This window comes from Armigeres subalbatus, chromosome 3 (assembly GCF_024139115.2).
Source record: "Armigeres subalbatus isolate Guangzhou_Male chromosome 3, GZ_Asu_2, whole genome shotgun sequence".
NCBI lineage: Eukaryota > Metazoa > Arthropoda > Insecta > Diptera > Culicidae > Armigeres > Armigeres subalbatus.
Window position 1 is genome coordinate 185,176,057 of NC_085141.1, and position 22,657 is coordinate 185,198,713.

At 41.6% G+C, this 22,657-nt stretch overlaps 1 protein-coding gene across 1 annotated transcript in view; it reads right to left on the reverse strand.

Annotated features, from left to right (window-relative positions):
* Positions 1-607: 607 nt before the first annotated feature.
* The window catches only part of LOC134219224 (L-threonine ammonia-lyase-like), a 33,737-nt gene continuing 11,687 nt past the window's right edge, over positions 608-22,657 (reverse strand). The window contains exons 4-8 of the mRNA XM_062697923.1: positions 18,072-18,308; positions 17,619-17,911; positions 17,437-17,529; positions 17,219-17,348; positions 608-875 (exon numbers count right to left, since the gene is read on the reverse strand). Of these exons, the coding sequence (XP_062553907.1) occupies positions 765-875; positions 17,219-17,348; positions 17,437-17,529; positions 17,619-17,911; positions 18,072-18,308 (864 nt within the window). The 3' untranslated portion in view covers positions 608-764. The remainder of the gene's footprint in view (positions 876-17,218; positions 17,349-17,436; positions 17,530-17,618; positions 17,912-18,071; positions 18,309-22,657) is intronic.

Consider the following 22,657-nt stretch of genomic DNA (forward strand, 5'->3'; position numbering starts at 1 on the left):
GGTTATTGCATCTGGCAGAAACGCCGGATACTCTTTTATCAATACTATGATGCGATATCAATATATCCAATCAAACTATTGAGACTTTTTCCTTTTTGTTATCAACCATGCTTTCTGCTTAAGGAAGTGTAGGGGTATGAAAATGTGGCAACTGGTTCATCCGAGGGGTCAGCGCTAACGACCCCATACAGCAAACAATAGACAGAGAATTATTCCATCCGAAAATTATGCATTCTACATTGCTGTAAGGTCTACTCTCTCAACAGAAGATTTTCATGACCGCTTCATGGGCCTGCAAGTTATATGTCTTTATCGTCCCACAAAAGATACACCGCGACATACAAACATGTTCAAATTTGTTGCATTTCGCGTGAATTCACCAAAAGATAAAACGGTGTCACCAAGGTATCATCAAACAAACCTCTACTGCATACAATATAAAATATTAACAAAATGTTTGTTCATGTAACGCTAGCAATCAAACACCTCATAATAATTTAATTACCCACCATTTATGAAAGTATCTTGGATGTTTGTTTTTCGTACGTGAGTAACTTTTAACAGGAGTACATTTAGCAAATAGCTGGAAGCAAAAGAAAGTACAAGATGGGAAACAACGGAAAACGCTTTATTCGCTTTTTGTTCTGCGAGCTCGCTAGTGTTTGCTCACTTCGCTGGAGCAGAGTACTCAGTTGTATATACATTGGTTCTTTCTATTTGCCCATTGTTTCGCTTTCAACAGCACTGGTTCCCGCCGTGGTCCGTCAAATAGCCATCGGTGTCTCGTAGAAGTACACTTCCTCGTATGTCTCCTGCAGAGTTTTCTTCAACTCTTGCGAATGCTTCCAGTCACGTGTCTCGCAAATCACTTTGACCTACAACAAACAGAAAATACAAATTATCGCACTCGCTCTGGGTGGGCCAGCTTTGCCTGGCGTTGCCGTTCGTTGACTGGGACGCTGCACATGCTTCGAATAACCGATGAGTAATGGGAATGGGTTGAGCAAACGTGGTGAACCGCAGCACTTGCAGCGGCTCCAATATACGTGATTTCCACAGAAGACATTGAAGGTGGAAATATGTGTTCGAAGTGGAACTTTCATTTAAAGCCAGAGCGACAAGCTGTTAACCATTTTGAATAATATCTACGGTGTCAGTTGGGTCACGTTTTTGTCCGAAACAGATTTTCATCTATTTTCCCTAACAATTGCATTTGCCTCCGCGAAATCCATTCGGAAATATGAGCTATGCAAAATAGTTCCACATTTTTCAGTGGCATGTCAAGGAGTCAATTCAACGGGGATACGGTCGATATTTGTTTGTTATATATTTGGCTTTTTTTTCCTTGTGTTGTTCTGGATGCACAAACAAAACATTTCCATGTACAAGCCTACATGCCTTTATTAATCTCACAATTTCATTAACAGCAGAGCTGTTTGTTGATCTTAATCTTGTTAAAAAAAATGTAAGATTTCACGAATTTTACATATAAAAAGCTCTATTGAACAAAGGCAAATTTACCACCTCAACTCAATATCATGAAATGATTAACTAACAATTTTCTAAGGTTGCATACCAGTCAGATATTACCCCTTTCTGTCCCATCACTTCTAACCAAAATCTAATCATATTCGACTTTGCACTTAATTTCCGAATGAATATGGGCCAGATAGTATTTATTTAGATAGAAGTTGCTTCATGACGGTGAATATTTCATACTCTGATAGCGGTTATCCAAAAACTATCAAAACAATTCAAATCGATTCTTCATCCTGTCCAACATATTGATTATTCATACTCGGTTCACGCAAGTGGGCCACAACATAGTACCTACGTCCTCGGTTTCACACATAACCCCATCGCCGCACAATCCAGATAACGGTTACTGTATTTGCAACAATATCATTGCCCAAACAATCATTGTGAGAGATTGATTCCCAAGCGACAAATACTTTGTCTAGAAAAGGATCGGACAATTGACCCCTAAATTATTCTGTTATCCCGATTGTTATAAATGAATACATACACCTCTTCCAATATTAATACCGCGCTCGTATATGAACTGCACCCACAAAAAGACAATTCAAGCAATTAACAATAATTGACGTTTTAACGTTAACGTATACAGGTTGAGATTGTCCCATTTTGAGTTTTCTCATTTTCAACAAGAGATGTCATGCAATCGTCATTTAAATCGCTCTGAATCTCTTTAGAAACATGAAAGGGGCAGGACACTGATTACGTAAGTACTTATGTGGGGAGAAAGGTCTATCATTTTCGACCAAAATAAAAACACCTCCCCAAAAAATTATATATTTTTCATCAAAAAATAGGAATTTGCCTATTAAGAAATCGGGGTATGAGCAATAAATAAATATAAAATTTCCACAAATAATGCAAAATTTCCATAAATAATTAAGAATTTTTCGCAAATCAAAAATAAATCAGCACTTAAAAAGGCAAAAATTGAAATTATAGAAGAAGAATTTTTCAAAAAAAAATCAAATTGTTCCACGGAAAAAATAAAAAAATTCCATAAATAAATTAATATTTGCAATTACGTCGAATGGACAATTAATCGAAATCAGATACTCGAATGAATAATCTTTTGATACATTTTAACGAATGACGTTTCATCGAATGAATATTAAAATAAAACAGATAAATCCATCTAGCGGTGATGGAGCCTTACTCGTGTGATATAAAAATAGTATTTTGGCCATAACTTTTGAGCCCATAGTCCGATATGGCCAATTTTCCATAAGAAACAATGGGAAAGGATTCCGCGTCGAATGTTGCGAGCAAATCGATTAGGGACATTGTATTTTGGCCATAACTTTCGATCCCATTGTCCGATCTGGCCAATTTTTAATACGATACAATGGGACATTCACGTCGAATGCAACTTGTTGTGAGCAAATCGATTAAGGATAAGTGCCTAAAAATGAGTGAGTTTTTTTGCGGGTTTTGCGCACACACATACACACACAGACATCAGCCCAATTCGTCGAACTGAGTCGATTGATATATAACACTATGGGTCTCCGGACCTTCTATAAAGTTTGTTTTTGAAGCGAACATACGTATACGAGAAAGGCAAAAATGTTGAACAATAATAATTAAATTCGAATTGATTTAATGCGGCGTTTAAAAAGTTTCACCAGTATTTTGCGCTCGGTAATTGCGGCCCAAGTTTCCTTCATTTTGACATTCAAAAGGGAGAAAGACAATATAATGTTGATGTCTATAAATTAATCATTCTTTGTATAATTAATCTTCATATTTTTAGGACTCCTGAACTGGTTAGCTGTAATGAAGCTTGGGACCATCCTTGGTCTAGCGGTAAAATGCGCGGCTATAAAGCAAGACCATGCTGAGGGTAGCTGGGTTCGACTCCCGGTGCTGGTCCAGGTAATTCTTGGTTTGGAAATTATCTCGACTTCCCTGGGCATAAAAGTATTCGTCGTGTTAGCTTGCAGCTTGGCTTAGAAACCTCGCGGTTAATAACTGTGGAACTGATAAATGAACATTAAGCAGCGAGGCGGCAATGTCCCAGTGAGGGATGTTATGCCAATCAGAAGAAGAAGAATGAAGCTTAGTATATCATCAAATGGACGAAAGCCGAACAATCCCGGAATATATTATAAAATGTCTTGTTTATCTCACTAGACGCCCAGAGGATATTTTAAAGTTTTATTATGACATGGAAGTTTCTTGATTATAATCTTAAGTACTAGTACCTTAGTTGACTATGTATAAAGCGGTTTGTTAAACTGTGTTAATTATTGAGGAATTCTATCGCCAAAGCGATTATATGTATATATACAGAAACTGGTAACGGGAAAATTACATAAACTCGTGGTTTATTAAAATTGTTTGCCAAATTCTGTGAATTCACTATTCCTGTTACGAATATTATTTTGTAGAAATTAAATAAATTTGGCTCACAAGAGCAGGAAACTGTAATGTTTTGTTATAACTTAACAGAATCCAACAGCAATATTTATTTATTTATTTATTTATCATCAGACTAAGGCCGGAGTGGCCTGTGCTGCACATAAAAGACTTCTCCATTCAACTCGGTTCAAGGCTGCACTTCGCCAACCACGCAGTCTGCGGAGGGTCCGCAAGTCGTCCTCCACCTGATCGATCCACCTTGCCCGCTGTGCACCTCGCCTTCTTGTTCCCGTCGGATCGTTGTCGAGAACCATTTTCACCGGATTACTGTCCGACATTCTGGCTACGTGCCCGGCCCACCGCAGTCTTCCGATTTTCGCGGTGTGAACGATGGATGGTTCTCCCAACAGCTGATGCAATTCGTGGTTCATTCGCCTCCTCCACGTACCGTCCGCCATCTGCACCCCACCATAGATGGTACGCAACACTTTCCTTTCGAAAACTCCCAGTGCGCGTTGGTCCTCCACGAGCATCGTCCAGGTCTCGTGTCCGTAGAGAACTACCGGTCTTATAAGCGTTTTGTAGATAGTCAGTTTGGTACGGCGGCGAACTCTATTCGATCGGAGCTTCTTGCGGAGTCCAAAGTACGTACGATTTCCAGCCACTATGCGTCTCCGAATTTCTCTGCTGGTATCGTTATCGGCGGTCACCAGTGAGCCCAAGTACACGAATTCTTCAACCACCTCGATTTCGTCACCACCGATAGAAATTCGTGGTGGGTGGCTCACATTGACCTCTCTTGAGCCTCTTCCTATCATGTACTTCGTCTTCGACGTGTTGATGACTAGTCCAATCCGTTTAGCTTCGCTTTTCAGTCTGATGTAGGCTTCCTCCATCCTCTCAAAGTTACGTGCCATGATATCAATGTCGTCGGCGAAACCAAATAACTGGACGGACTTCGTGAAAATCGTACCACTCGTGTCAATCCCTGCCCTTCGTATTACTCCTCCAAAGCGATGTTGAATAGCAGACACGAAAGACCATCACCTTGCCGTAACCCTCTACGGGTTTCGAAGGGACTCGAGAATGCCCTGAAACTCGAACTACGCACATCACCCGATCCATCGTCGCCTTGATCAACCGTATCAGTTTATCCGGAAATCCGTTTTCGTGCATTAGCTGCCATAGCTGGTCCCGATCGATTGTATCATATGCGGCTTTGAAGTCGATAAATAGATGATGTGTGGGCACGTTGTATTCGCGGCATTTCTGCAATACCTGACGTATGGCGAACACCTGGTCTGTGGTAGAGCGTTCACCCATAAATCCCGCCTGGTACTGCCCCACGAACTCTCTTGCAATTGGTGTTAGTCGACGGCATAAAATTTGGGAGAGTACCTTGTAGGCGGCGTTCAGCAATGTGATTGCGCGGTAGTTGCTACAATCCAGCTTATCGCCCTTTTTGTAGATGGGACACACGACACCTTCCATCCACTCCTGCGGCAGAACCTCATCCTCCCAAACCTTGGTAATCACCCAGTGCAGCGCTCTAGCCAGTGCTTCACCACCGTGTTTAAACAGCTCTCCTGGTAGTTGGTCAACTCCAGGGGCTTTGTTGTTTTTCAGCCGGCCGATCTCCTCCTGGATTTCCTGGAGATTCGGAGCCGGAAGTCGCATGTCCTGCGCGCGTGCTCCTAGGTTCATTACCATACCGCCACCGTCGTCTGCCATATCGCCATTCAGGTGCTCTTCGTAGTGCTGCCGCCACCTTTGGATCACCTCACGCTCGTTCGTAAGAAGGTTCCCGTTTATGTCCTTACACATATCGGGCTGTGGCACGTGGCCCTTACGTGAACGGTTCAACTTCTCATAGAACTTTCGTGCGTTATTAGCGCGGTACAGTTCCTCCGTCTCTTCACGGTCTCGATCTTCCTGCTGGCGCTTTTTCCTCCGGAAAATCCAACAGCAATAGGGTAGTGAGCTAATTCCCGTCGTAGTAGGTAGTGCTTGGTTTTCAAATCTAATTTATACGCTATCCCAACTACTGACTCTAACTAAGTTGTATGTTACACCTATTTTAGAGTTCCTAGTTTTCATTGTGTACTATTAGCGCATTGAACAAATCATAGTTTATTGAGAATCGGCAATCAAAAACACCCTTCAAAATTTTTAAATTTGTCTTATGAAAATCTGTTTACGTCTATGAGAATTTTCATTCGTCCAGTCTAAAATTCGATGGATTGCTGTCAAATAAACCTGTTGGTATTGGTGTACGATTTCTACAAGTACACCAAATTAGTTTTTTATGCGGTATCATACCGTGTTAAATAAAAAACCCAACTTAATTCACCGAGTGGTGATACTGCCTTTCTCGCATTTAGCCAAGACACCAACCTTATATGGCGCTTATACAGTTTGATTCCATTTTCTTAATAACTTTTAAACGCAATGGTCGATCGTTATCAAATTCAATAGTGATCAACAAGGCTTTGTCCCCTGTCGAATGCAACTTGTTGCGAGAAAATCGGTTAAGAATTACTATATGAAAAATTGGCTAATGTTTTTCGGTTTTCGTGTGCACACACACACACACATACACACGGACAGACAGACATTTGTTCAGTTCGACGAGCTGAGTCGATTGGTATATAACATCATGGGTCTCCGAGACTTCTATAAAAAGTTCGATTTTGGAGTGAAATGATAGCCTTTCGGTACAACTTTGTTGTACGAGAAAGGCAAAACTATGAATATGTGTACATTGTCAAACATAGAATAGAGTATGTGTATAGAGCATGTTCGCCGTTATCCAAGAAACACCTGAAGTGGAAGCATTCAGATCTTTACGCGTAACCAATGATCTACAGGTCTGTTTTGTAAATGTAATGTACCCGTTATGGTTCTTTGTACTACAGAGAATTTTGTTCTTTGTACTACAGAGAGCATGTACCATATTTGAAACCGGAAAATTGATCGTCAGTTACGTGTGTAGATCGAAAGGCCGTACTCCAGGGATTTCTTGGATGACCAAGAACATATGCTGTGAACGCATTCTGTTATATGTACTACAGAGAGCATGTACCATATTTGAAACCGGAAAACTGATCTTCAGTTACGCGTGTAGATAAAAAGGCCTTACTCCAGGGATTTCTTGGATGACCAAGAACATATGCTGTGAACGCATTCTGTTATATGTACTACAGAGAGCATGTACCATATTTGAAACCGGAAAACTGATCTCCAGTTACACGTGTAGATCGAAAGGCCTTACTCCAGAGATTTCTTGGATGACCAAGAACATATGTTGTGAACGCATTCTGTTCTTTGTACTACAGAGAGCATGTACCATATTTGAAACTGGAAAACCGATCTTCAGTTACGCGTGTAGATCAAAAGGCCTTACTCCAGGGATTTCTTGGATGACCAAGAACATATGTTGTGAACGTATTCTGTTCTTTGTACTACAGAGAGCATGTACCATATTTGAAACCGGAAAACTGATCTTCAGTTACGCGTGTAGATCGAAAGTCCTTACTCCAGAGATTTCTTGGATGAACAAGGACATATGCTGTGAACGCATTCTGTTCTTTCTACTACAGAGAGCATGTACCATATTTGAAACTGGAAAACTGATCTTCAGTTACGCGTGTAGATCGAAAGGCCTTACTCCAGAGATTTCTTGGATGACCAAGAACATATGCTGTGAACGCATTCTGTTCTTTGTATTACAGAGAGCATGTACCATATTTGAAATCGGAAAATTGATCATCCACGTATCCTTTCATTGTACCACAAGGAGCATGTACCATACTTAAAACAGGACTGCAAATCCTTGTTCCTGAGCTCAAGCCATTTCTTGGATAACTGGATGACTTATCTGTGACTTCATGTAGAATAACTATCATTTCGGTCAATTTTGAAAGTCAAATTTGAAAGTTTATTTCGGTTCCAGTTAAAAAAAATCCTAGTGCAATCCCATTTCGACCGCATAAAAATGGTTTTCATTGTGTTGCCGTTCAGTTAAATGCCTCAGTCTGTCAAACAACTAACACACATGCTTAACATGCACGTGGGTAGTGCTGCCAACAAATTTCTATTATGAAATTATTTCTCCTGTTTCAAACTTTTGGAATAGTAGAAAATTTTAGTATGAATGACGAGTGTGTATGAAAAATATTTATTTGGAAGACTTTACTTTTATTACGCTAGCGGAACATAATTGAAAAACCTACTTTTATTGACCGCATGATGTATTATCACATGTGTAACATAAGCCCAAGCCGCCAAGCCGCACACATGTTGTAGAGAAGTTGCAGTAACTCGTATTTAACCAAATTTGGTCACATTTGAGTTGCTTCAATCCAATCAGTTTGAGTTGTGTTACTCGGGAGATTATTTCAGTTCAAACCACCAGTTTGGCAACGCGTTTTTCGTAACTATAAACAAGGCGACGAAGAAAATAAATTTCAAACGCTCTAAAGTTTGAAAAACAGATCATTTGAACGTCTTCCGGTAGTTATTTTTCAATTGTTTTTCACTTAAGCAATAAACATTGCTTTTATTTAGTGCGCAGTGAGAAATTAATGTGAAAAAGTGCGGTGAAATCAGTGAATTACGTTGATTTTGGTGACGGTGTTGCGTGTCTTCTACAGCAGTGAACGAACTGGATTTTCCTTCGTCGCACGGATAACGTAGGAAATTGTGCAAAAAGTGACAATCGCAAAGTTAAATTTAATTGTATTTCAAGTAAGTAACACCGGAATGTAATTAAAATGAATGCAGATCGTAGTGTGCACTTTTTTCTATCTCGCCAGATGATTAGTTCATGATTTCAGTTTACGATTCGCGAGTATTTAGTGATTTATAATTTGATATGACGGATACTAGCGCCATGGACGAATTAGCGAATAACCCTAGAGGAGGAGAAGACCGGCAGCTGTCATCGAGAGAAGAAGTAGAATCATTGAAATTTCACACGGTGTGGTAAAGGAAATGAAGCAGATTTTTGTTATAAAACAAAAATCAAAAATGCTTCTCATAACAATCTTGGTTTAAGGGGTTAGAATTTTAAAAGCACACCAAATAGACATAATATCTCGACTTTCATATTTTTTACTACTAACAATGTTGTCTTAGGGTGAAGCCAGAGTAAACGCGACGTGCGATGCGACGCGACGCGACAGTGCAATTTGACAGCCTGTTGATAATGATTGTTATTCTTTTACATGAGTCGCGTCGCGTCCCATCGCACGTCGCGTCTACTCTGGCGGGCACCTTAGACAACACACGCACTTCTCACCTGAACTGCCATTCTTAGTACGCTTGCTTGGCTTGTTGGTCTATCCCGAAAAGTTCTGTTAGGAAGTAGACGCCAGTAGCGAGCAACAAGAGTAAAAAAGAAGAAGCCCATCACAAACGCGTCGATAAATATGACGCTTTGGCTGAAAAGAAGTATCTTTAAAGGCATGATCAAGTCTAGTCCTACGTCCGCTTCGCAGTTATGTCACAGACATTACCCACTGTTCATTTTTTATGTATTAACCCAGTAAGTCGGTCATCCCTAATGACTCGGTAGGTACTGCTTCTTTTATACACAATGAAAATCTTACGATAGACCTGAAGGCCCATGCAGAATGTCCGAGTCGATTGATATTTAAATCTTCAAAATCCATGGAAAGATAAAGGCGTTAGTAACGTTCGAAATGTTCCCTTGCAGCGTAACGCTTTCGATCTTCAAAAATTTAAATAAGTCCAAATAAGTCCAAATAAGTCCTACGTTAAAACACGCCATGACGTAAAAGTCGACTTTTGAAGCTATCGTACATCATGGCATGTGAATTTCCGCTCGAAAAAAATACTCATTTACCTGGATCTGAAAATCCAATAATATACATGCGTGTGGCCATTAGGGTGGTTCAAAAAATCGATTTTGCTCCACAGTGCTTATCTGATTCTTTACCATGTTCTGAGTGTCCTCTGAAAATTTGAGCTCATTTGGATTAAAACTGATTTAGCACAAGCCGTTTCAAGTTTGCATGCAAATTAGTATGGGGAAATTTATTTTCTCATTATACTGTTTATGACGTTTCCCCATTAAGCGCAGGTTAAAAGAAAACCTACATAGCTAAAAGGAATACTCAACAGCTTTCACTCAGTGAAAGCCCTTCGAGAGTATAAATAGCGGTACCTTTATCTAAAGAGGCCTTACATTAAGTTTGAAAAATATCTGAAAAAACGATTCATTCATTTCTTCTTAATAGAAATGGAGCAGAAAGACATGCACTAAACAAATGACACGGGTATACTACAAAAGTTTAATGAAATGGACGGCGGTTCATCCCGAACAAAAAAAATGCGAACCACAGCAATAGAAGATGACGACGCATACGATGATCTGATGATGGACGAGCGACGATAACACAGGCACAAAGCTTATATAGGGGAACTGTTCCGTTTTCTCACTAAACATATATTTATCTAATCGCAAAACAAAGAAATACAACACCAATCTCGTCGCTTCTTTTTGCTAACACGCGTGCTCACTGATAAAAAAAATCACAAAAATAAGAAGCAAACCAAATTCCTTTTCATTGCTTTGTTTTTGATGGGATGGAAATAGGAGCTATGGGATGAAGTGCCGAAACGTTCCTCTATACGCCCACTGGCTGGCTCAGCTGGCTGATGTCTCAAACTACTTCAACTATTCACTCCGACACTGGCTGCATGCTAAGCCTTAACAGTTAAAAAGTCCCTAACACTTGTTTCCGCACAATTATTAATGAAAAAATTCAAAGAAAATAAATAAATAAGCAATTGAATAAATAAACTATGGATGAATAAATAAGTAAATAAATAATTAAATATACAAAATTGAAAAATAAAGAAAACTATTTGAATAAATTAATAAATTATAAATGAATAAATAAATAAATAGGTGAATAAATAAATAAATAAACTAAAGTCGGAGTAAAAGATACGAACAGAATAAATAATAAGTCTGAAGACATCAACCAAAAGCTATTGAACACAAAATAAATATCTCTCAAACACTACAAAAAGTGGAGACAGACATTTATTGAATATTCAGACATTTATTACAATTTTTTATTCGGGCTAAACCAAACCAAACAATTATTGTGACCCGAAAATGAACGGTCACAAATTCCAACCGCGTAAAAAAAAAAACCTGTGTGTACAGCGGAGTTCCAGTCGGACGTAAATTTCACATTTTTTAGTTTGTATTGTCAGCACAACGTATGCAACTCTGCCTTTTCGTGAACAAGCACCCTAAACTTTTGCACGTGATACAAAAGCTGCCAACACTGTGGCAATCCTGAAATACTACACAATTCTTCTTATGCTCGTATCGGCCCGACATTTACGGTCCTGCAGCTGAAGCTGGCGGAAGTGGTGGATGGATGGAGATGACTACTATCTTATGAAGACCTCGCAGGCCTGACAGGCATCCGGAGGATAGCTCGAATGAATGCTTTGAAACTGTTCATTAGCTACATCTGCTTAGATAATGATAGTTATAAAATTATTGATGTTAACGCTCTGGAGTTACATCTTACCATAGTTTTTTTAACTATATATAAACTTTGTAAATACTAACAAGAGATGATCAATTAAACTGAATTTTGAACCACAAAAAATAACCCACTAGCCAAATATTGAGTTATTGATTGAGTAGCACTTGTTGTTCTATCGATGCATACACAAGCTCTTATTCAATTGGACATATCAACTATGCTTGCAAAACACCCTAGAATTGTTTATTGTGTGATTTCATCAACAGACTACAATTAGCCCTAATGATGTATGTAAATACTAATTAATACTAAAAAACGCACATAGTCAAAAAAAATATAACATAGTAGCATTGTCAAGATAAAAAAAATTAAAACAAATAAAATGCAGCCTTATTACATACAATCAACGAAAAAAATCAGAAAATCTACGACGAAGAACATTCCGCGTCAAGTTGAAGTCGAACATGGAAGAAACTCTATTAAACGTTCTCTGGAGGCCGTAGATTGCAGTTTCTGCACCGTAGTTAGTGCGACGAAAGGGGAGCCTCAGCATCGAATTGTTCCGTAGCGGTCTTGGTTGAACGTTCATGTTCACTTGTTGTAAAATTCTTTCGCAATCTATTCTTCCTTGAAGTACATCAGCTACACATAGGGCTCTGCCCACATCCCGGCGGATACGCAGTGGCTCTAAGGCAATCAAGCGACAGCGCTCTTCGTAACTAGGAAGATGCAGCGGGTCTCTCCAGTTTAGTCTTCGAAGCGAAAACCGCAGGAAACGCCGTTGAATAGATTCAATACGTTCTACGCCGTTGTTGTAATACGGGCTCCATACTGACGAACAATACTCTAGTGTAGAGCGCACCAAAGAACAGTACAGCGATTTCAGACAATAGACGTTCGTAAAATTTTTCGCCGTTTTCATGACAAAGCCCAGGGTTCTAGACGCTTTGTCGACAACGTATGAAAGGTGGTGTGAAAATGTCAATTTTGAGTCTAAAACCACACCCAAATCCTTCACGTGATTCACTCGTTCGAGTGTAGTTCCCAGCAAATGGTAATTGAAGATAATCGGCTCTTTTTTGCGTGAAAATGTGATAACGGAACATTTTGTCGGATTAACAACCATCCGGTTCGTAGTGCACCAATCAGCGAAAGCATTGATTTGACCTTGGAGAGTATGGCAATCAGTAACCGAGCAGATACGTAGGAATATCTTGAGATCATCGGCAAATGATAATCGTGGACCCTTAACAGCGTGATGGACATCATTGAAGTACATGATAAAAATCAGCGGTCCTAAATGGCTGCCTTTGTGGTATACCCGACGTTGCACGAAAGTACGTTGATCGGTTGTCGCCTAATGCGACCGTTAATTGGCGGTCAGTAAGATACGAGCGAAACCATTTCAAAAGATCCCCACCGATACCTAATCGGTCCAGTTTTGCGATCGCGATGTCATGATTCAGTTTATCGAACGCAGCAGAAAGGTCTGTGTAGATCACATCCGTTTGGGCCCGAGTGTTCATACTTTCCGTGATGTACGAGGTTAGACACAGGAAATTCGTGGAAGTTGTGGAGCGCCCAGTTACAAAGCCATGCTGGTCTGTGTTGATGTGTTGCTTGCAGTGTGCACTGACGTAATCAATGATAACAAGTTCAAATAGCTTCGATACGGCGCATAACGATGTAATTCCCCTGTAGTTATTAACATCGCGCTTGTTACCCTTTTTATATACAGGGAACATTTCGGCTATTTTCCAACAGGAAGGGAATACTCCGCTGGAGATTGAAAGCTGAAAAATCTTTTGAACTGGAGCCAGTAGCCATTCGATACTTCTTTTAATAAAACAGGATGGCACCCCATCAGGACCGGGCTTATATGAACCCTTGAGTTGAGATGCGGCTTTAGTAATAAGTTCAGCACTCACGTCAATGCTAACCAGCTGTTGGTTAGCCAAGCGGACGTTCTCGGCTGCGGAGTTGATGGAGTCGGCGGACAGTAGCTCTTCTTCGAACACACTGGAAAATTTAGCCGAAAAAGGTTGCAAATGTCCTGTTGCGTGTCAGCAGTTTCGTCATTGAGAAACATGGATGAAGGCAATCCGCTTTCCTTGCGCTGTTCATTTATGTAATTCCAGAAAGATTTCGGGTGAGTTTTTAGGCGTTGTTGGATCCTTCTTTGATAGCGTCGGAAAAGGAACCGACTTAAGCGCTTGTACTGATAATTTATGCTGACATAGTATCGTTTCAAAGAAAGTGAGCGGAATTTAGTAAACCTTTTTAGAGCAGCCTTTTATTCCTTCTTAACGAGCGAAGTTCGTTAGTCATCCACGGAGTGCGACTGTCAGACTGGACAATTCTTTTCGGGACATGCCTATCGATGATGTATGCCAAGACATGAGAGAAAGTTTGTGCAGCTGTGTTGACATCGATCGGATCCAAAATTCGATCCCAATCCAGCTCTGAAAGAACTTCGACAACACTGCGATAGTCGGCCCTTCGAAAATCGTAGGTCACTGCAGCCACAGTGCTAGAAAAATCACGGCCAGCGGTTTCCTCGACGGTAATTACGAGAGCTGGGTGATGAGCGACAAATTTAACCAAAGGGACCGGTGCCTTGGAGATAACTGGAGCGGTTTCACGAGCGCTAGTAAAACAGAGATCAAGCGAACGACCGTTCTCGTTTACAATTCCATTGATTTGAGATAAGGTAGCCATACTATAATTGTCCAAAAGCTTCGTGGCACCAACGTGAAAAGATGATCTTTCAAGGTTGAAGCCGTAAACCGCTGTGGATTCGTGTCCACGCGATTCCCGCGAAGTTGAAGTCACCAAGTATCATCAATTCGTCGCACGGAGCGGCATCGTTCGACACAAATGAGAGAGACTGACAGTGTGTGTCGATAAACTCCAAATCACGCGTCCGGTCTGGAGGAATGTAAAGTGCGCAGATAAACAATCGACGATCGACGAGTTGAATAGCGACCCAGACTTGCTCCACGGCCTTCCAGGTATTGTCCTCAATAGCAGTCACTTTTAGTCTGGAGCTTACAGCGATAAGAACGCCTCCTCCTGTGGATTTCCTACTGTTGTTCAAATTGCGGTCGCAGCGAAATATTTGGTAACCATGCCCAAAAACATAACTTGAGATGGTTCTAGAATCCAGCCAGGTCTCAGTCAGAACGATTATATCGTAACATAGATCGATAACGGCTAAGTGATAGTCGTCCAGAAGCCCGTTCATTCCGCCAACGTTCTGATAGTAGATTGTGATGACGGATGATGTTGGCAGGACGACAGATGCACTGGAAAGCGAAGCACTATCAGATGCTGGAAGGTTTACTGGGTAACCATACTTGCCGACAGATGGAGATCGGAAGCTCCCGTTTCCAGTCTCAAACACAGGACCGGGACGGCTGTTGGTCGCTGGCAGCAATAGCTCGACTGTGTTGAGTGGATAGGGAGCTTCCTCAATGCAGGCAGCAGTTGTGCGTCCCAGTGGGTGGCTGAATCGATGAGCAACAGGCGCTTGACATGGTTCTGAGTGGAGTTCATTGATAGAAACAGGACACGACGGATGTATACTTTGCAGCGGTGTTAGTTGAGGGTTCGATGTGCTGAAAGCCGAGACACTTTTAGACGATGAAATAGACCTTTGTTGATTGTACTTGCCGGTAACAGGAATTCGGAAGACCCCTTCTCCGACCTCATTCGCAGGACCGGGACGACTGTTGGGCGCTGGCGGGAAGGGCTCGACTGCGATGAGTGGTTCGGGGCCTTCCTTGAGGCAAGCGGAAGTGTTGCGTCCCGGGAGACGGCTGGAGACATTATGGTATGGGAGGCTTGTGGAACTAGCGTTATTGTTTGGTCGCAGTTGTGAACAAGTGGTCGAGCTGAAAACCGAAATACTTTCAGGCGAGGCAATGTTGGTTCGTTGATCATACTTGCCGATTATTGAATCTCGAAAGACTCGAAACTCAGTCGCAGGGCCAGGACGGCTGTTGATCGTTGGCAGGAATGGCGCGACTGCAACGAGCGGATAGAGGTCTTCCTCAGGGCTGACGGCTGTATGGCGTCCTGGCGGTTGCTTATGGCGTACATCGTGTTGTAGTATCTTGATGACTGAATGCAAAGGCTGGAATTTAGCTGGAGAAACTCTGGAATCGTTGGAAAAATCAGGGTGCGAAATGCTCGGCGATGAACTATACTTGCCTGTAGAAGGAGTTCGGAAGATCCCGTCTCCCATCTCAAGCGTAGGGCCGGGACGACTGCTGGCCGCTGGCGGGAAAGGTGCGACTACGATGAGAGGGATAGGGACTTCCTTAAGGGCAGAGGCAAGTGTGCGTCCCGGAGCAGAGCTGACGTCATCTATCGTATCACTTATTCCATCAATATAACTTCGTCCATTGATGTGCTCAATGAATCGTCGGATACTGCAGCAGGTCTTGGTAGCCAAAAATGTTTCTTCTGAACTGCTGTCGGTGAACTCCTGATGAACTACTCCTCTCGGCCACGTAGAAGTCGATAGAGCCTTGGACTTCAGGTCCAGGTTCATACCGACTTTGAACGAGACAAATGACAAAGTATTTATATCCCTTCCTTTAGCGACCAGTCGAATCACTTGAATGTCATCTGAAGCGAGGCGTTTCATGGCGAGAGCGCGAACTTGATCTGTGGACACATCTCTCGCGATACGGGATAAATACAGCCAAAACTTTGGTTGAGTAGGCGGAATAGTAGCTATCCCCATTGACGGAGAAGGAGTGCTTCCAGTTCCAACTTGTAGCGGGGGCTGTGGGATAGGTTCTGCGTTACCGATCGTGCTAAAAAGCCTCCTGCCCTTGGTAAACCTAGGATGGATGTCGGTGGGCTTCGAACACTTCGGAGTAAATGAGCTAGAGTTTATCAGCTTGGCAAAGTTCGTCTTTATCTCGGTTTTCAGTTCGTCCATAATCTCTAACTTCAGGTTTTGCATAATATCGCTATGAGAATTCAGCGCATGCACTTGTCCGACCTCATAAGCCGCACGTGTCGTATTTCGGAAGCGCAAGTCATCCATCAGTTTAGTACACGAATAGCACATCCAGAAAATTTGCTTGTTTTTATAACTTCCTCAAACGCGTCCGCAGCAATACCACAACAACGGGGATGAAAAATGGCCTTACAGAAGCCTTGGCACTCAACTTGAATGTCACCGATCTCATTTGCACAGGAACTGCAGACTAGAGACATTATGTTCGAGGATGCGGACCTATCGTATGTTGCGCTTGAACTTTCGCACTCCAGACAACCGTACATACAGAAACTACTGTGATCGAGAGTAAACAATTCGCACAATCGAGTCGACTTCGGATCACTTGTACCGTGATCACAGTATATGTTAATGCAAATCACTTAACTCGCCCGTCGTTTGTTGATGAATTTTCTCAATTTCCGAATTCACTACGCGTGATTCTTCACTGCAATAGTATGCACCACGTAACCGTTTGCGATAAAGCCAAAGAACGCCACTTTCAGACCAGTTTTACACGTATTAATTTGCAATTAACAGCAGGAGAAAAACGCAAAACGATGCAACAGTAAACAAACAAACAGATCCAGATTGATCCGAATACTTTTTTTTCTAAAATTGTACAACAATTATTCATAGTTTATAAAACGTTTTGCTTGAAACACTGGTTCCACGCAAAGAATGACTATTCGAAATTTGAGTTGAATTGCGTACCGCCATTGAACCAGACCCAAAGAAGCGACCCACTGCACCAGCAAGATAACGCCATTGTACTTACCTCAACGGAATTCACGTCGCGAATGAAGGCACGTTCGTGCATTATATCTTTAATGGAAACTCCGAGTTGGGCCAACAGGTTGCACAGCTTGGATATCCCTCCGGGGGCATCGCTGACCTGTACCGTGAATCTGCAAACAAGGTGGCGCTTGTTAATACGGAGCTGTCCTCCCACAATATCCACTTCTATCTGGCCGCACCAAAGGGCGAATACTTTACCGTTGCAATCGACCCTCAGCAGCCATACCCCGTTCCAAGCAGCGTCCGAATATGGTGGTATCGATGTTACCGCCGCACACCAGCAAGACGACTCTATTAAAGCAAACACAGAAAGAATGACTATAACCCCTATAACCGCAAACCAGGGAAACACTCCCGATAAAGAGAAAAATAATTGTTACCTCTTTCCCTTGAACTCGTCCAAATGACCAGCGAGGATTGCGGCTAATCCCGAAGCTCCTGCCCCCTCGACAACACATTTCTCCAGCTCGACTAATCGCAAAATGGCCAGAGCAATCCACTCTTCCTTCACCACTATCATTTTGTCCAGCAACGGTACGGTCGTGGCGAATGCATTATAACCGACTTGTGGCACTGCCAAGCCATCGGCCAGCGTTTCCTTGTTGGGAGTGTATATCGGGGCTTTGTTTTCCAGTGCCCTCGTGAAACTGGGACACTTCTCTGATTCTACACCCTGCAAGTTACGATCATTACGATTTAGCTCAGGCGAACCATCGCATCGCAGTGTGGCCCTTGCGGCAAGTCTAGAAGCTAGAACTCAAATATCGTGGATGCAGTCTGGGTTTATGACCAACGACACTGGACCACAGTGCGATGCGATATGGTAAACTTACAATGATTTTGGTTTGCGGGCTCAAGTTCTTAATGGCGGTGGCAACGCCCCCGATGAGCCCGCCGCCCCCGACCGGAACTACAACGGCATCGATGTTGCTGACTTGCTCCGCAATTTCCAGTCCGATTGTGCCCTGACCGGCCATGATGTGTGGATGGTCGTAACCGTTGATGTACGTCAGTCCAGTTTCGTGTGCCATTTTGAGTGCAATCTTTTTTGCCTCACCCATGTCAACACCCTGTAAAGGGAAGTCATAACGGAAAACAATCTCAGTTTGGGCTCTGTTATACGAATTGTGCTCCAAATTGAATTGAATATGCAAGCGATCCTTTGCACAGCTCGGTTCGGGTTTCTACGATATAGGAACTGCTTCATCTGTATTCAGCAGATCTGAATATTTGGATTTCGGTGGCACCATATTTGTGCGAACTTTTTTTTTGCTCTCGGTCGCACTGCAATTGCTTAACAATTTGTATTCAGTGAGTTTGTCAGCTCAGCCATCCATGCTACAAAATGTAGTAATAATGATGAACGCCTCGATAAAGCGTGAAAAAATAATATTTTCACTGTTTGTGGAAGGTTTTGGTTTGCACGCACGATTCAATCACAGATTTTTTTTTCAATCCATACTAAATTAGAAAAAAGATTTCGATATGTAGAGCCATGCATTGACCATCAGATTGAAATAGAAGTCCATATTGTGGATAATCAAATTTACATGTACTATTGACATATTTTTTATTTGTTCGGGGTAAATCACTGCGTCCGTTATATTGAAGGTTTGTTTTATACCCTACCCGTGTCGTTTGTTCAGTGCTTGTCATCCAAACGTGACGTACCGAAAGCCGTGTACATAAGTATCTAAAGGGTGGCAACGATAAAATGATACACTTTAAATTTTATAAAAATTACTGGATGATCCACGAATATTACGAATACGCACATTATTTACTTCGAAGGTGTTTATGGACATACATTAAAATATAATCATAGAATAATTGATTCCGTCGGAAAGCGAAAGAATAGAATTTTCGCATAAGCGCATAATAATAATATTTTCCAGGCTTTGCAGAAATCGCTCTCAATAGATAACGAACAACGATAAAAGAGAGGCAAAAACTGTTCCGAATCATACCAAGCCATGATAACAAATTTATCAAACTTATATACAAGTGCGAAAAAATAGAATCTGATAGGCAACCCCTACAGAAAAATGGTGATTCTCGCTTTGTTTTCGCTCCTCTCGTATTGGTTTCTGCACAGCTGTGTAGAACACGTTGAAATGCATCATCAGAGCCAGTGCTCCCCGTATTTGGAGCTTTCTAAAAGAAATTTATCATGGGGTATAACATCCCGAATCAGTTCTCTATTATGAAGGCTTGCGAAAAAAGTTTCTCGCGGTATGCTATATATCGTATGTGTATACAGAGATGATAAGTGAGAAACTTGCTCTTTCTCTTTAGGATTCAATCCTTGATATTTTCAATCAAATTTTTTTGCCTATTTTCCGTATATTGGACCACCCGACTTAAACAGGGATCTCCAGTAGCCTTGCGAGCAGAAGCGTAGGATTGCCAATCCGGAGATGACGAGTTCGATTCTTGGTCCGGTCTAGGATGTTTACGGGTGGGAAACATTCTCGACTCCCTGGGCATAGTGTATCCATTGTACTTGCACACAAGATACATACTCATGCAATGGTGGGCATAGAAAAGCTTTCGATTGATAACTGGAAAAGCAGGCCAAGTTCCTGTTGGAATGTAGAGTCAATGAAGAAGAAGAAGAATAAGACTTTAAGACATTAATTTACCTTTTTTTGAAAACTTAGATGTGAATATGTACACAATGTGGAAGATTTTGATTTGGAAAATGTATTAGAGGTAACCACTCTCCTTCGATGAGACTCGAACCCACGACCCTCAGTATGCTAGACTAGTGCTTTTAACCAACTAAGCTACGAAGGACCTCCGTCGGCCTTCGCAACTTAACGGCTACTGAATGAGCCCGAGATTCCCTAATCCCAAATTCCTACTCACTAACTGTATTCCAAACCAACGCTTCCACATGTGTGAACTACATATTCACATTTAGAGTGAGCGTGAGAATTTACCTAGGCAGCACAGATTGACCGAAAATGGTTGCAATAACCGCAATGTAATTGAATCTGATCGCATGAAAGTGGCAGCAACCTTTGTGGAACATGTGCCTCACAGCAAGAAGTGAGAAAATAGAAGTGCGAATTGAGAACTAAGACGTCACACCTCTCACTTTCCACTAATAATTTCTCACTTCTCACTTTTCACAGTGAGAAGTGAGAAAAGAGATGTCTTTCTTCTCATTTCTCATTTTTCACTGTAAAAATGAGAAATACGAAGTGAGTAGTGAGATGTCTCACGTCTCATTGCGTACTACTCATTTTTCACAGTGAGATGTGCGAAATTCAGAAATGAGAAGTGCGATGTCTCCCTTCTCGTTAATAATTTTTCATTTTTTACTTCTGTGAAAAGTAAGTAATGCGAATTGAGAAGTGAAACGTCTACTCACTTTTCATGTGATGCAAAACTAACTTTCGAGAGTGTTGCTTCGAGTGACTTTATAAATCCCTGTGTTTCCCAGTTAGATCATATGTCTTATTTGTAGCTTTTCTTAGAGAACATGTAATAGATATGAATTGTCGTTTGAGGTGAGAAGTCTAAAATAACTGTAAAGCCGAAAAATCCTCATTCTTTATCTTTATCTTTATTGGGAGTAGGGAAAAGCCCGTTCGAGTAGTGTAGTCATTGTTGCAAGTATCTCAGTCGACAGGTCTTCATTATCGAAAATATATTATGTAATCAGAGACAAAATGTCATTAGTTCCAGAAACATTTCATCCTACACCACTTGATTCAAATATTTACCATCGATTTTGTTCGACTTTGCTCCAAATTCCATGTTTCCCGTGGTATGCTTGTCTGGTTGTTTGTGAGTCAATGATAAATAACACTCCATCCAACCAGATGCCATAAAAGTAACAACGTGCCATTCATTCGTAATACTCTAATATTAAAGCTTTGATATCATTACGCACGAATAAAAGGATAAATGGAAATTGATTATCATGGCATCGCCGAGGATGAGGGAGAAAACTCATTAGCGTTCGCACATTGTAATCATGATCCGCCTAAGAACGATTCAATGGAAAGCATTATATCCAGGGGCAATAACAATTCCGTTTTTGTTCAGCCGGCATCAGCTGTTGCTTCATTGTGTGGAATATAGGCTCCAGGTGTGTGTACATCAGACTAATCAGCAGTCTCATTCGTTTCGTCGAAATCTGATCCTAAACTGGACTACAGATAAATATAAGACTAATTTTTGCAAGAGGCGATTGTTCTCGGAAAATTGAATCTTTCGCCATGTCTCCTTTTATGTGATGAAGATTAATTTAAACTGCGAAGGCTTGAATTGTGTAAGTCATTGTTCAAAATTTTATCATAGAGCTATGTAACTTAAAGCTATACGGAAAGCGACAAAAAAGATTAAATAAAATACGGAAAATGGAACTAGTTCGTGAACCTGTTAGTACCTCACGCTATGGACGAGAACGAGTAGAAACGTTTGTAATTAGAAGTATAATAAGCATGGTACCCATAGCTACAAGAAGAAGGGGCCGAGGAATTCTCTGCATCTTTGTGAGCGCAACGGGAAAGCAATAGTCGGTTAGTTGAGGAGGTAAATCATGGGAACTCGCCTTGGTGAGCAACACAATATTTATTGTGAATGAAGTTTTTTCTAAGACACGGAGACGAAAACCGTGCTCCAGATCAATACTACGCGAAATCAATGTGCTTCGTTTGATAATCTATAATACGTATTCTATACAATTTTCGCCTGGTGGCTTCTGTATACTGGAAAGGATCGCGCGTTTTCCTACCGAAACAACGCGCTCTGTTCTTAGGTTCTTACCAAGCATCAATAATTTACCTCCTTTTTTTGCACCACGAGATAAACTGATCACAATGCTCACCCGGTGGTTTTTACTTATATTAATTTAATAATTTTCCACTTCACGTTCTCCAGACAGCGTTCAGCAGCATCAAGAAGATCGATCGCTTGGATCTGAACTAGACCTGTGCGCCGATTGAAATTTTGTAGCCGGCGGCGTGATAGACCATTTTCAGCCAGCAGCGGCGACGTGAGACGGCGTGGGCTAATTTCATGCAAAACCTTCTGCGGATTTTTTTCGGAAGCTTCCAAAAGCTTTCCCGTAAACTTCTCCAGTAATTCTACTAAAAGTTTCTCCAGAAATTTCTTCGGTACTTTCTTCAGGAATTTCTCTGGAAGTTCCCCCAAGAATTCCTCCGAAAGTTCCTCCAGGAATTCCTCTGGAAGTTCCTCCAGGAATTCCTCTGGAAGTTCCTCCAGGAATTCCTCTGGAAGTTCCTCCAGGAATACCTCCGGAAGTTCCTCCAGGAATTCCTCCGGAAGTTCCTCCAGGAATTCCTCCGGAAGTTCCTCCAGGAATTCCTCCGGAAGTTCCTCCAGGAATTCCTCCGGAAGTGCCTCCAGGAATTCCTCCGGAAGTTCCTCCAGGAATTCCTCCGGA